At 33.2% G+C, this 16146-nt stretch overlaps 1 protein-coding gene across 1 annotated transcript; it reads right to left on the reverse strand.

Annotated features, from left to right (window-relative positions):
* Positions 1-4156: 4156 nt before the first annotated feature.
* LOC120273684 (cytokinin dehydrogenase 9-like) lies at positions 4157-8973 on the reverse strand. The gene is made up of 5 exons (XM_039280370.1): positions 6954-8973; positions 6740-6867; positions 6349-6609; positions 5994-6256; positions 4157-5894 (listed from the first exon to the last, which is right to left on the reverse strand). The coding sequence occupies exons 1-5, from the start codon at positions 7549-7551 to the stop codon at positions 5552-5554; spliced, it is 1593 nt and encodes a 530-aa protein (XP_039136304.1). The 5' UTR covers positions 7552-8973; the 3' UTR covers positions 4157-5551.
* Between the last annotated feature and the right edge of the window lie 7173 nt (positions 8974-16146).

The following is a 16146-nucleotide window of genomic DNA, read 5'->3' on the forward strand; positions in this document are numbered from 1 at the left end:
ATGCGGTTTCTTTTGATTGTCTTGTTGATTTGTCATTGTTAGTGTGGAATTTGGGTTGATTCGCAAGGTAACTGAACTTTGAATCATTAGGTGCATGATTGATTGCCAAAAATGAGCTAAGAAGTTGAATGCGAGTGTTTGGATGGCAGAATGACATTTAGACGAACTCAAAATGATGTTTTTTGTTGCTTTATGATGCATTTGTTGTGTAAACTGAAGATGAAAGGGTTGAGATGGAATTTATGGTCAGAAAAGATTAGTTCTTTCATTGTACTATGATTTTTTTGGTGAAAGATTGAATTCCGAAGAGTAACTAATATGTTGAATGCGAGTGTTTGGATGACAGAATGACATTTGGAGGAAGTCAAAATGATGTAATTTTTAGTTTTATAATGCATTTTCTGTATAAACTGAATTGGTAAGAAGGATAAGATCAAAGGATGGAGATGGAAATTATGGTCATAAAATTTTATTGCTTGAAAATTGTTTGAATGTGCTTTTAATAGTTTCAGTTTCTATATGCTCACATTTTTCATGTTATTAGTAAATTTTAATGTAGACTCGTATATACGGTAATCCGCTGGCCTAATATCTTCTTTTATGGTTTTATGTTGTTATAATTAGTGCTCATGTAGTTAATATAGTTTTGGAGGGCATTGGCATCAAGAAAAGAAGATTTAGATGAGCTGATCCTTGACTAAATCTGTTTTGATCCTTTCATGAATTGTGGGTTTGGATATAGTTTTGGAGGTACTTGCACTATTGAATGAATCCATTTGGGAATAGTTATGATCGGTCTAGATACTTACAGTGTGTGGCCTTTCATGCTGTGCAGTTGGCACTGTCAAAATTTGGTTTAGAAAGGGTAAAAAGGTAAAAAAGGGTGTGATGGCTTACAAAACCCAGTTGCTTATGACCAGGCACTATTCAGGAAATATAGCATGCGAGTCTTTGTATTTCTTATGTCTAGTCCATTAAGCTGGGCTCCTCAGTGCAGCTCAGCAATTGCAAACTTGAGTGTAATCCTCAAAGAAAGAAGGCATTTGATGCAGTAATGTTGCATAAAAATACTCCCAATAAATATTTGGATGAAACATTTGATAATTTGACAAAAATAAGACATGTCAATAAGCAGATCTGAGTTAGTAAATGCAAAATCATTTGGAAATACCAAATCCAGAAATACTCACAGATACTAAGTTTTGAAGAGTTCCCTTTTACTAATTTTCAGTCATGTTGAGGCTAAGAGTTTTCTGGGAATTGAATAATTCTCTTCTGATCATTTATGATGATCTAATAGCTAAACCCTTTTTCTCATATAGTGGCAGGATTAATCTCTGTTGAAGTATTTTTAAGGATATCAATGTTTGCAACTTTACATGCATTCTGCCAATAATACGACTTCTGAGTTCAAATCAGTTTGTATCATCAAAACTGTGTACCAGTACAAAGAGTCTGTTGCCGAATAATGGCTAATTTTAAGAAGCGGGGCCATTCATTGGATCATAACAGGCCTTTATGCAACTAATTGCCAGCACCTCAATAATGGTTGATATGTCATTTACAGATTGTATATCATTATTTGATTAGATGGAGATTAGCTATGGTGTGATTGATCATAGTAGAGTTATTGTACAGAAACAACTCAGACAAGAATCTACTTGGAAATGTTCTTTGAAATTGTCCTCAAATCTGTTCGTGTTTTTCTTGACCACATTATACAACAAATTGCCAATTTATAAGAAGACCAATATATAAACTAAAGGAATATTTCCTTTTTTGGATAGTTTGATCAGCCTTCAAGCTCTTCCCAGAAACAATTGAATGAAAGAATGATAAATCACTGAAATACCTAGGGATGGATAATATTAATCAGATGTTACTTTGAAAGTTGAGATAAGCCATTCATTTTTTGTATAACGTAATACTAGAGTTTTAATATTTCAGTACAGCATATGAACCACATAGCTTGTGCCTTCTCAATGCCATAGTCTGTGATATGTATCTTTGTTAAAGGTGTGCAAGCATTATGTTTATATTACATTAAAAAAAGCACAAGGATTATGTTAAGTTTCCACAATGCAATTACTTTAGTAATAGCTTAAAATTTGGTCTATGTTTCAATCTTCTAGCAAATCTAGCTTCCCGGATAAGCATGCAATTTGATATTACCTTTCATGAAACCTATGAAAATATACAACCTAGAAATTTAGTGTCTTGAAGGAGAGGTTACATGGAGATTAGCATCTCGAGGAAGAGGTGAGATGAAGATTAGTGTCTTGCAGCAGAGCTAAGGCCAGTTTTCTTATAAATAGTCTATCACAATGTTTTGGATCTTTCTTTTGAGTCCTTTTTTTTTTAATTGTCAAGCTCTTCAAGTCATTTATCGTTCTCAACAGCAAGTTTACCAACATACAAAGGCAATCTTGCCCCGAGAAATTTTGGTTTACCTTATCGTCAGGTTGGCTTTGAAATTTAATTGCAGGATGCTAACATAGTTTCTTAAACAAATCTTGGAGTAGAATCTCAAAATATTCTACGCTTAGCTATTACTTGATTTTATACTTGATTTGCCTATCTAAAGAACTTGATTTAGTCATCTACAACCCTTTAATAGTAATCAAATCTTGTGAATCACAAAATGATCTTGGTAATCTGGTATGCTGCTTGACACAAATAAGAAAAGGTCTTAAGCTTTATCTGTTCAAACCAATTTTTGCTCCATATTTTTTCTAGTCTTTGAAGAACTATATAAATATCTTACAATGTACCTTGGGAAATCTAGAAAATTAAATTTGATATTGTAATTTTTCATGCTAGGCCTTGACTTGAAGAAGAATGGACATCTTATAGATGGACTGATTTATTTAACTTAGGGGGCAGTTAAAAACTTTGTATGTTAAACTTTACATTTTGAAAATACAGATTCATGAGCATTCTGTCCTGTAAACCTTTATTAGTATAATTATACTTTTCCTAAGTCTTAGTTAAAATTGATCTATGGTTATTACTTACTCACCCGCCCGAACTCTCTTTTCTCTGTTACTTTTCCCATTAGAGTTAATAGACCTATTTTAAAGTTAAAATTCTCATTTTTAAGCATTACTTTTTCTGAGTTAAAAATGTTACTTCTTCCTTGTACAGAACATTCCCTGTTCAGGTAAGATGGATCTGACTTCAGGTCAAGCTATGTTAATTTTAGGTTTGAGTTTCTGAGTTGAACAGGATCAGCTTGGTCACATTATCAGTTCTGTTTGACTCTTTAACTGAATTTTATGTAATCTGCAGGTGAGGTAAATTGCTTGTTGTTAGCTTTTCGAATGTTTGATGTGCAGTGTTTTGTTATAGTGGTTCATCAGCACTATCTGGTTTTTCTTCATTTTTCACCGACTTTGGATCTATCAAAACAGGTGTTTGACATATACAAAGGCATCTTGCCTCGTTGAAACACTAGATCAGCAAAATTCCAGACTCTCACTATGTTGGGCATATGTTATTACTGTTTGAATCAATCAAACGTTCACTAATTTTTGCCACCATCACAAACACATTCCACTAATGATCATCAATGTCGGCCTCATTAAGTCCTCTACTTAGTCATTAGCAGTCAGTATTCATCATTTTTTGTTTCAACATATCACGTACTTAGTCATTAGCAGTCAGTATTGGTCTTTTTCTTATTTCAACGCATCACATGATGTTTCAGTAGTCACTTTTCTTTCAGTAAACCTATTAGTCAAACCCTACTTGCTTTGAGATCTATCAAGTCACCTTCATCATCAAGTGTCAATTCTCTGGTGGCAATGCCTTTTTCTTTATTTCCTTTTGGACATGTTCCAGTCTGCAGTGAACATGCTTCGTGTCCAAATTTGTATGAGTGGTACATCACTTCATTTGTGGAATTAATCATCTTCTACACTCAGAACCCATTGCAAATGTGATTACTCATTCTTTCTTGTAACTACTCTCGAATCACAAGAAACACTCAATGACTTTTGGCTTTAAGAAATATTTTTGAGGACGTCTTATTCTGAATAAAATGCATGTATGGTGACTATGCCTGTTTGTCAATGTTATCAAGAGGTAAGATCATAGATTGATTGCAGTTATGTAAGTTGTTAGAACCTGTAAATTGGAATGGCTTAAGGGAACTCTTCTTGTGGTTCATCAGCATACATTATACAGTTAACATCACTATCATTGGTCTTTCCTATTGACTTATTTCATGTCTACCTGCTTTGCTAGCGGCACAGATGTGCAGAAAATAGATTTGAAATACATCATGTTATTGCTCTCTCATAATCTGCTTAGACTTTATGGGGCAAATTTAATTTTCAGGTTGAACTTTAGTCCTCTGATGTTCAAACTTAAACTTCAACGGTAGAAAAGGATCACTATTTGCCAGTGAAGCCTCATGCTAGGCTGGAATCTAGGTCCTCATTGCCTCCAGCAATGTTATAAGCTAGTGGCCTTCCTGTTTTCTGAATATACCAGCGACTTTTGATGTCTAATCTTGCTCCTCTTGGTTGATGAAACTCTTGTGCATTCCCCATTTTCTGCATTCCCAAATTTCGCTTTCACTATTGCTGCTAGTTGGACATTATCTTTGAAGTTCATCATTTAGATGAAAATGTCAATGGCTTTGAGTTAAATGAAACAACTAGAGCAGGGCAGAATAAAAATGAACGGAGGACCCAACAAATGACAATCTTGGTGCCTTGAAAAGTGAACATGATGTAACTGAGTCTCTTGACAAGGTTTGTCTGAAAGAAAGGAATACAGAAGTTTCAATGGTGATTGGTGACCAATGATATTGTCTAAAGTCCCAATATATGGTTTCATAATAACACAAAATATAAACAGGTTCCCTGTTTCCTTCAATTTTATGGAGGATTCCCTTTGTTAATATGAGATCCTAAAGAGCCACTAGAGTAACTTTAAGGTCATGTGAATGACCAAGGATGCAGGCTTGTGTTGACCAGCATTAACGGAAATGAAGATTTAGATCAGTGACATATTTCTAGGACTGATGATTTGCCTAAACCTTTCCGTTATTGTCTATACATATATATATATATGGTAATGTTTCCTCTTATACAGCAATTTTGTGAGAACTTGTAACTGAACTTTGACTCGTGCATTCGGCAAAATATTAGGCTTCATAGAATAAACTTTGCCTTCAGCTGTCATTGCACATTTTGACATCGTGGATGCAATTCTTTTATTCAATCTAGGGAAGGTGCTCTGTCCATCAATTTTTTGACCATCTAAATAGTGTAATTTTTTCCAATAAATATGAAATAAATCCCTTTATGCTTTGTTGCATTATTTCTGGTCATTTTCTGTATCATTATTAAAGATCATTTATATATGAACAATTTCGAATGGCTAGATAATTTTCTTTTAGTTTTTAGGAGATTGGGATTATTAATAATTAGTAATCTGCTGTTGTTTTGCTGCATTACCCACAGGATGCTGTCATTACTGTAAACTGTGAAGACCTCATACGTTTGAACAAATATATTTTCTTTATGTTTATACAACATATGCTTCAAACCATTTGCAAAAGTTTTTGTGATGATATAGATGTTGTCTTCCGAAAAATTCTCTGTCCAGGGGCCAGGATGGCCAGAGGATCATAATCAAGCTTTCTTTGAGCAAAGACCTTCCATCTGGAGCCAAAGTGCGTTCTCCAGTCTTCCTCTTTGGTATAATAAGGCAAATATTGTTTCATGCCAATATCAGCTTGTTTGCAAAAATCTAAAATATCAGCATTCAGTTTTAATGCACTCTCTAAAGTGTCATGGTTTGCTGAAGATGGAGCTGATGAAAGGAAAGCAACCAGGTAGAAAACCTCCTCATCTGGGATGACAACTGACGTCCTGTTATCCCACCTGAAACCAGGCCAAACAGTTGGAAAACTTTAGTTTTTTTTCAAAAACCATTAGGAATAAAATCTTTCCATAATGAATTTGAAGACACTAAGTCATTACTTGGATTTGTTAAGTGGGTATAAGAGAATGGGACCATTGCTGCTGTCTCTAAGAATATTGCCAAATACTCCATCGGCAAAGTTGTGGATTTTACTTCTTGGTATGAGAAGGTTTAACCAAGGGTGTGGAACCTCCCACAAGCCTTTTGCTCTCAGCTTGAGTTCAGATACATGTACTCTGTCTAAGAATTCCACATATGTGACCTCTGATTGGAACAACGTAGAAGGTATGTATCTCAGTTTGGACAGTAGCATGTAAATTTCCTGCAACAACATATGTTATGTTTAGAAACATAATGTTCCTATGTGTATGTCTTTCAGCAGACAAGGTAATGAGTTCTGTTGTTGACCATTACCTTGTTCATGATTTCAGTCTCATCAGGATTGAAGTTCATTGTCATCTCAAGACAGAAGAGAGTTTTTCCATCTGACGTGAAATGACTGGCTTGAACAGGATCCTGTGGGCTGAAGGAAGATCTCCAGTTATTCAGAATCCCCGTCCGGTTTATTACCACAAAGCCTTCGATATAGTCGAAAGTATTCTCTGCTGCTATCAACATCTCTTGGTCCTGGGTGAAGGTGGTGAAGTTTGAGTACAGAACTCTAACCCATTTTACCTGCCAAAAATAGAAAAAAAGAATTGTTTTTTAAAGTAACTTCTTGGAAAAAAGAAATGTTTTTTTTAAGTAACTTCTTGGATTTACTGTTATTAACTGCCACAACTGCCAGAGAGAAGAAGAAGTTCACCATTTTTGGTGCTGGTTCAAGTGCAATTCTGGCTCTGGTGATGATTCCAAACTGACCAAGCCCCCCAAGAACACCATAAAAGAGATCAGCATTTTCAGCTGGAGAGCAGGTCATCACTTCTCCTTTCCCTGTGCTCAAAAAGGCTAGTATCATTGGTACATGATCTCTTTGTTAAGTCACTTGTTATGTACTTGTGTGAACAGATTATATTTACCTGTAACAATCTCAAGCTGGTAGACATTGCTGATCTGCGGGCCATGCCTGAACGCCTGCCCGCTTATTCCGGCATTCGACAGTGTCCCACCAACGGTGAGGTGGAGATAGTCAGTCCAGGATTTGGGTGCGAGCCCATATTTGAGTGTCTCCTTCAGAAGATTAATCCACAATTCTCCTCCGGCAACATCCACATAAGGGAGCTTCCCTTGCTGCACTTGAATCCCTGGTCCCTTAAAAGACTCCATTTGGATAACGACGCCACCAGGGGCTTGAGCCTGGCCTTGCAGTGAATGCCTGTGACCTTGAGCAGCGACAGTGAGCTGTGATCGTGCACCCATCTGATAAACATGCTTGATTGTGGTCGAGATGTCGGAAACCGACTTCGGCTGAAGCACAGCAGATGGCAGGAGCTGGAATCGGTTGCCGAAGTCCTTGGCAGCATGTGACATATCATGAAAGCTGAACTGCCCTTCAAGGCTCAGCGTGCTCAGAGAGGAAGAGACGTCAGAGTCCGAGGTGTGCATGGTGATCCTGCTTGTGAACAAGATCATCAAAAGCTTGAAGAACCTGATGGTGTTTGTTCTGAAGGGATGCATCTTTGATGCTTTCAATTTTTATTATTATATGTGTCAAGGGAGCAGAGAATTAAGATGGTTTTGATATAGTAAAGATGAAGAAGAGGAAGAGGAAGAGGAAACGGAGGAGATAGTCTTGCAAGGTTTGAAGCAGGGCCAGAAGGAGAGGAGGGAGATTTAAAGAGTGGTAGTAGTGGCATGGTCAACCAATCTGTGTTGATTGATGAGTAGAATCCGTGAGAGGACTGGCTACTCGGATAATGGGAGCTGGTCATAGAGATTTTTCATTGGTTCTTTGGCTTTGTGGGCATAGTTTTGAAGAAACAGTGAGTTGGTTGTGTCAGTTAAGGGGGAAAAAAAAAGGAGGGAAAGTAGAAGAGTATAAGGTATAGGAGTTCCACATGCTAAAGCTTCCCATACTAGTGCATCAACATCAACTTTTGCACCTCATCAGCATGAGCTTAAACATTCTAGATTGTTTATTTGGTCATGATCACACACTGCGACCAAAGCGATGATCGGAAGGCAGGCCTGATTGGCCCCCGGGCAAGATGATGTGATCCGCCACCTAGATTCTACACCTAAGATGGTGGTGGCTTTTGTGATGGTGAAGGAAAGTGGTGCTCAACAGTCACGGTCGAAGAGTGATTCCCGGAGGCCGGCCCGGGTCCGTGTTATGCAAGAACTGATAGGGGTCCGGCTCCATCTCTGGCCCCTTGATTCACATGAAGTCCGATACCGTGGGCCCTCGGCGTGCTTATTAGACTATGAGAGTTGGCTGAACAAGAGGAAGGAGAAGTAGTGGTGGTGGGTTGCAAAGATTTTAAGCATTGTTTAGTGAGCTGGTGTTCCATCTGAAATTCCTTAGTGTTTGAAACCTGGGGACCATTCTTGCAGACATGGACACACCCCCTCCCTATAGTGAGCACAATCATCTGCTCTGAATTCCATGAGCCAATTAGAAACCATTTTTGAACTGGCTATCATTGACAGAATGACTGCAAGTCTTCTGCTTTCTTTGTTTTTACAAGAGTCAAGGTCTAGCAACTGGCAACCTACCCTACTTTGCACCCTACACTACAGTCTCTCATTTCAGCACAGATTGTTTTGCTCTCTAAAGTTCTCATTATGCATCTTTAGTTACATTGCAGTTCTCTGCAGCTTTCTTGCAAGAAAGGTGGCCATAGTTCTCAAATCCCAACTTCTGCTTTCCTTGCTTCATAAGTAACTGATTGAAAAAAGTCCTTCATTTTGGCTGGAATTTCTTGTGCTATCATTCATTGCAGATCAAGAACTTGCAACTCATCTTTATATTCTGTATAGTTTCTATTACTTTTGATTGATTTTTTTTTTTTGTTTGGTAGAAACTATTGTGCCATAATTTTATGGCTTTGATTTGCTTAAACGAAAGAGCTTTTTTTGTAAAACTCCCATTCCCAATTCTGAAAAAGGACTTTATGGTATGAACTAAATATTGTTAAGTATCTGAGTTAAACAAGATTGTTTTTATTATTATTATTATTATTATTTTAAGGTGCAAATTTTTAGGTGAGTTGCAACAACATTGAGGTTCCGCTAGTGTGTCCTCATTCGCTGGTATAGAGATTGGGTTTTAAACTCACATGTATAGCTGTAGACTTATGGTGCTAACAGATCTAGTGCGTTTTGAACCCGACAATGAATATCCAATGGATCAAAGTTTTTATCATTGGAGTCAGTTTTATTGGAACCAATATCTTTAGACATTGTTTATTATCACTATTTGATATTATTGATGCAACTGATTAAAAAAAAAATACTAAAGTCATTATTAGTTTTTTTTTTTTGCCATTTTTGTTTTTTAAATAAAAATATTTATTTAATCTCATGAGCAAATACAAATTTGATGATCTGCCGACATGATCATCATGGGAAAAATTACGGCTGATTTCTTTAATAATAATAAAAAAAAAGAGGAGATTAGTAACCTGGTTTTGAATTACTTTTTTGATAGCACATTGTTTGAGAAAAAGAATATATATATATATATATATATATATCTTAATTTCTTTTCCAAATGTAAATATATTAACCACATCAAACATGTGCTTTTTATTTTTATTACATTTTCATATGAATCCAAAACAAGCAGTTGATGCTTCCACACTAATTTTTTTAGCCATTCATGGCCCTACATCCACTTGTCTGCAAGGAACCAAACTCACCATTTCTTTAATGCTTCATTGTGCTCTTTCTTTGGTATACTTCCATAACTTTATATAAAATGGAATATCTCACAAACCATAACCAATATTTATATATCTATCTATATATATAGATATATATTTGTTTGCCTCTTTATTTAATTGATTTATTTTTTTAATAACTAGTGGCTGATATTATCTGATTATTTGTCTCATAAAGTGGGAAAATGTCAAAAGGTTCTAGTGGACATTGTGCTACCTATGCAACTTTATTCCCTTATTAACCCAAAATATAGCTTCCAGCTTCTTGCTCATTAAAGCAAGCTAATTGTAATAGCTTTGGATTTTTTTTTAATTATAAATAATCAAAAAATAATAAAAAGATTAGCATTTAATCAACCATGACTAATAGTTAGGAAACATGTGGCATATGCCACTAATTATTTGTGATCCCCTAATCCATTACCAAATATATTCAACATGGCAACTAGGTATTAAATAAGCATATATTTATATATATATATATATATATAATGAAAATTTATAAGTTGGATAAAGAGCAAGATCTATGAAATGAGGACATCTAGAAGAAGGTGGCAACCAAAAAGGAAGCTATCAAAAGAAACCATGCAAAGTTACACATAAATAATTTATGGCTTCTATTATCACATTAGTGGCTTCATATTTTCATGCCATCTACCAATGAGGTGTCAAAACATGGTACTTTTTGATATTGCTGTCTGCATGATTAACTCAAGAGCTATTTTTTTGCACATAATCATAGTGACTCGTTACTTTTTTTTTGTTTTGTTTGTTTTTTATCTACAAATGTCAAAAAGTTAATTAGATTTATAATTGGATGATTTAAAATGTAAAATTTTACTAAAAAAACAATTTTTCCCCTCGTAATATATATTTATGTGTAGACTGTCGTTGTGTTATTCTGAATAATAGACGACAAGCGCCCTTTTTTATGAATAGAAACAGTACTAAACAGTACTGGAACCCGGATGTACAGTATATGTACAGTATGAGAATAATATAGGAATCTCAGGTGAACATTGTATGAACAGTACTGGGGAACAGTACTGTTGGGGGAGAGATTTGAACCCATGACCTCCCCTTACACTTTGATGTCATACCATTGGGCTATCCAATGGTTGACTTGTTGTGTTATTCTTAAAATAAAAAATAATTTATTAAATTTTTTTATTAATGAATTAAAGAGCAGAGCTGCATCAATGAACGATGATAATGATGTTAATTTAAATCTAATTCAGAATTTAAATTAATTTTAATGGTGGTCTTAATTTAAATATAGATCAAAATTAAGTTTATTAATCTATGATTTTATCAATTAAATTTGTATTTTATCTGACCATTTTTTTTATATATATTTGAATTTGCAGATGGGGACATATATACTCCTGAATGTTAGTTAAAGAATGAATGAAAAAATTAGTTAAACTAGCTAGTATTTGATCTATCATTTTTATGATCAAGTATACTAACTATCAATCAGAAAAACAACCAGAAAACAACAGACATAGATTAGAAGAACTTTCACATGATGTTTCAAACTTTATGTTTTCAAATTATTGTGAATAATTAAATTATTATTAAATACTAACAAAAATCACTCTTTTTTTTTTCTTTTGTTTATAGACAGAATTATTACAATAGACAAAAGAGAAAACAATACATTAAAATATATAAGGTTAATATATATATCCCCACACATGGGGCCTTCTCTCTTGTCCTGTCTGCTAGATAGTATAAAGATGTAAAACCATACTACATAAAATATATATATTTATATACATCTATAGACCCCCTTCTTTTGTCCTGCCTCTTGATGCTCTTAAAAATTCCAGTTACATCATGTTTCCTTGTCTCTTTACAATGTCAGCCATACAAACAGCCACCTCCACCTTCCACATCTTGCTTTATAAGATGTTACTTGATAATTAATTAAACAAAGGAAAAGAACACTAATTCTTTCTTTCTTTCTTTCTTTCTTTCTTTCTCTACTTGGTTAGCACATTGTATTGCATGGCTAGTTAGTGGCAGTTGAGACCTTGATGAACCCTAAATATGGGCAGGTGCTATGGAGATCATATTGGATTTGATTCATGGCTATAATCATCATGCAAAGAAAACCTAAGTTGTGTGTGTGTGCGTGTGTGTGTGTATGATCTTAAGATTAAGACACATTAATTTTCTCAACTATAAATATATACTCCCAAGATCTGCTTTTGTATGTGACCATAGATTAATAATAACTTATTATTATTATTATTCTCTTTTGTCACCATAAGCTTTTGAGGTTCAATGTATCCATCCATGTTTTGTTTTTGCACTATAAAACAAGAGTACTTCAAGATCTTTCTTTTTTGCACTCTTTTCTTTTTGTTTTTCCAGAGATAAAGAGTGATTTGTGGACATATGAAGTCCTTTTCATCAACTGCTGATTATGGTTGGTGCAAATGCATGCATGTAATGTACAGTGAAGACCATGAAGAGGAAGAAGAGAACAAAATAGTACCAAAGAGTTTGTTATATGTTGTTGGGCATGCATGCATGCATGCATGATGGTGTAATTAATTAGGCTACTCATTATATCTATTACAAGCTATGCACACATGCATGCATGCATGCTGTAGGATTCATTATATATATCTACTTGGAAGTCATGCATGCAGGCATCCATGATGGTGTTAGGATTCAATATATCTAGTTGAGGCCATGCATACATGAATTAGCATAATGAGTGACGAATCAGTTTGATGCATGGTATATGATTGAGTTACCATGCATTCTTCATTGAATAGAACACAAACAAACAATTCAAAGATATTAAATTAATTTAAGAAGTGGTAGTTTTTTGTTTAATTAATTGTTTCATGATGAGTAATGTGTTTGCATCCAAGATGATACATATGGTAGGATTATATGTATATATAGTTGGTTAGTTTATAAGAAATAGTATGACAAATATACGTTGAATGACCATTTTGCCCTTAACTGTAATTGGGAATTGTGATGCTTTGAATGATATTGGATTGCTACTCTTCATCTTTTAAGATTACAGCAGTGCAGGCATTAAATTTAATTCCTCTCCTCTATAATTATGAGAGTAATGGTTTTCTACCCAAATCCTTTGTTTTTAGAATTTGATGAATGTGAAAGACATCTGTCACTCCATCTTGTGTTTGAAACAATTTTAAAAATTGCATGAGGGTTAATTAGTAATTTTTCATTAATTATATATTAATTTTTTTTAAATAATATTTATTTGTTTATTAATTTGTGGTAGAGTTGGTATTTATCATTTGAAACATAGAGATAATAAATAACTAGTTTAAAGATTCTCTTAACAAAAGTAAGCAAATTAAGGTATTCCATGAACTCAATGATCACCAATGGCGTGGCAACTAGCATAAAATAATAGAGTTACTAAAATAGAAGAGTAATTAGTATGGAAAAAAAATGAATATTAAGCTTAGAAATTTGAAACGTTTTATTGGATACATCAAGGAAACAAAGCACAATTAATTAAAACTACTCATGATATTTATATATAATCAAAACTTTTATTAGTAAGAATAAAAATTATTCCAAGCCAACCAATTAAAGTGGTTGAACTTGATAGGACAGAAAAGGAAAAGTTCCATCGAGGAGAGTGAAAGAAAACATCATCAAGAAACCCATAATTATAAAATACAAAAAATGTCAAAAATTTTTTATCAAACTGTGATCATATGTTGATATTTGGATTATAATCCAAGTTAACAATGAGTATACAATAGGGATGAACTAAATAATCCTATGTCAAATAAGCGAGAAAAATCCATTAATGTTGTGTATGACTTGAAGTCGAAGATGAATGTGACATTGACTTTTTATAAAGTAAAAAAGTGAAGTATGTTATTAGATGTTCTAAAGCGGATAATATATCATGTGGACAATATTATTAGGCTATATTAAATATCCTTTAATTTATTTGTATGAAAGAGCTAGTGATGCATTAGGGTTTATTAGGTGATCAAATTACCTAAGAGAATTTACTAGCATTTTGGAAAATGTGGTTCAAAGATTATAGGAAAAAACGAAAAACTATGAACACAATCCACAAGATACTAATTGATTTATTCATCTTTGTATCTAAAACAATAAATCATATCATACCTAGCTAATTGACACATGATGCCTTGCAAGAAGACCTAGAGGGGGTAGCAAAGATCACTATTTCCAAAATTAAGATATACATTTTGGAAATGATCAAGAGAGATATGACAATCACATCGATTATAATAATTTTTCACAATAATAAGCATCTAAAGGACAACATAGTGAAGTTACAAGTAAATTTAAAAATTGATGTGGTTAATTATACCGCATCCATATATATAATGAGCTCAATTTTTATAGAACTTATTCAAAGAAATATGTTCATAATATGCCTTATATATATAGCCAACATCCTAGCAATGATAAGAATTTACATTAAATAAGATAAATGTATTAAGTTGCCTAACTAATGAACTATAGACAGAAAAACTAAGTTCGCAATAGTATATAATATAATCATAAAAAAAGAAGTAATTTCGGTGATACATGACAAAAGTTTTTTAAAATGATCAACAATTTTATTAAAATTAATCTTGAACTAAGTGTAGGCCTCTAGAAATAGTAACACAAAATAATTGAACACCAACGACAAGATGGCATGGAACCATAGGCTAGCTCTTAGGTTGGAGCATTTCGGAGTATATATAGGTCTAACCACCTTAACTACCCTTTCTATTGCTACAGTTCTTAAAACAATCTACAAACGAATTAGTGGAGAATTACAAGTACCTGAATGATAACTAATGCGAAATAATGTCAATCAGGGAAAAAAAAAATGGACCTATATGTATATATTTAAGGATATTTTCTTTCTAGTCAATACTATAATAGCAACAAAGAGTGTGCATGCATGCAATCAGTTTTGATTAACGGGGACTTTGAGAATGCACTGAAGATATTATACATGTAACTTAATATAGTATTTAATAGTTTAGCTTAGATTTTATTATTATTTTTTTTTTTTAGGTAGGGCGACAAACGCCAACTCTCAGGGGCGTACGCGGGTGGGGGAATTGCCACAACGTCCTCACCCTCTTGAAATTGAGAACCACGGTCAGGGGGAATCGAACTCGCGTCTCCTCCAACGATTTGAAGGGAATAATTATTTCAATTTATTGACCCAAAGTTTGCAAGGCATATTATCAACAATTAGATATATGAAAAATAAATACCTAATTAAATTTCTCAATTTATCAAATTTAGTATATGTAAAATAGGATTTATTTTATTTTATTTTATTTTAGTATACCCGATTTGTTTCCGCTAGACAAATAAATATCATAAAAGACTTCAACCAAAAGAAAGATTAATTATAGAAATTGAAATAAGTTAATCTTGCATCTATTTCTATAGAATAATATACTCATTAGGACAATGCATGTGTGACTAAAATTTTTAAATAATTTCTAGCATTGAAGTTTTTTCTTTTGTGGAATATTCTTGGACACTATGGCAGATCAATAGTTTTTTTTTTAAGTTAATATTCTTTTTCAATATTTATACTTTATTATTATTTCACTAATTAAATGTCCACTTTTTTTCTTTCTTTATTTCTTTACTGCCATGTATTTTTTTTATTTAATGCATTAATAATTTATCAATCTGTTTGAAAAAAATCTTAATAAGTCATTACCACTAAGATCGAGAATTGCAATTCCTTTTTATGATAATTTAGTATTTTTTTCTAACAGACTTATATAGAATAAAGATTTTTATAGAACATATATAGTGTTCCTTTTTATATTACAGATACATTTGTTCCTATTTTTATTTCTAAAAAAACTTTAATTAGCATATAAAAACTTAAAATATCTAACTTTAATTATGAGCAATGTACCATAAAAATCAATGATCCACATATTGCATAAGATAAAGACAACAATGGGTGGTCTTCGTCGAGTACATTCAAAGACAAAAAAACGGTTAGGAAGACATATATATATCACGAAAATGAAAGCTAAGAAAATGATAATGTTAAGTGAGGTCATCACCATCTTGCTCCATCTTCATGCTCATTAATTCCACTTTATTCCACTTTATCTATAGTAATTAAAAGCCACATCCTTTTTGTAGTACTATAATTTTTTTGTTTAAATTTTTGGGCACCTATATATCCTTAAGGCAGAAGATAGTCAAAATTCATAGAAAAAAAATATTAATTAGTTTCTATATTAGAATCAAATCAATAAAGTATTATTTTACATGGATAATATTATTTAATTTCCACAAGCAACTTCCATATATATATATATATATATATATATATGAATGTTACTTGTTCTTGTTGGAAAACAATGAAGTC

This window comes from Dioscorea cayenensis, chromosome 12 (assembly GCF_009730915.1).
Source record: "Dioscorea cayenensis subsp. rotundata cultivar TDr96_F1 chromosome 12, TDr96_F1_v2_PseudoChromosome.rev07_lg8_w22 25.fasta, whole genome shotgun sequence".
NCBI lineage: Eukaryota > Viridiplantae > Streptophyta > Magnoliopsida > Dioscoreales > Dioscoreaceae > Dioscorea > Dioscorea cayenensis.

Excerpts from the sequence above, each read along its gene's own strand:
- LOC120273684 (XM_039280370.1), bottom strand. The coding sequence starts at position 7,551 with ATGCATCCCTTCAGAACAAACACCATCAGGTTCTTCAAGCTTTTGATG. Across the intron at positions 6,610-6,739 it reads TTGAACCAGCACCAAAAATG|GTAAAATGGGTTAGAGTTCT; the intron begins GTGAACTTCTTC and ends TATTTTTGGCAG. Across the intron at positions 6,257-6,348 it reads AGACTGAAATCATGAACAAG|GAAATTTACATGCTACTGTC; the intron begins GTAATGGTCAAC and ends ATGTTGTTGCAG.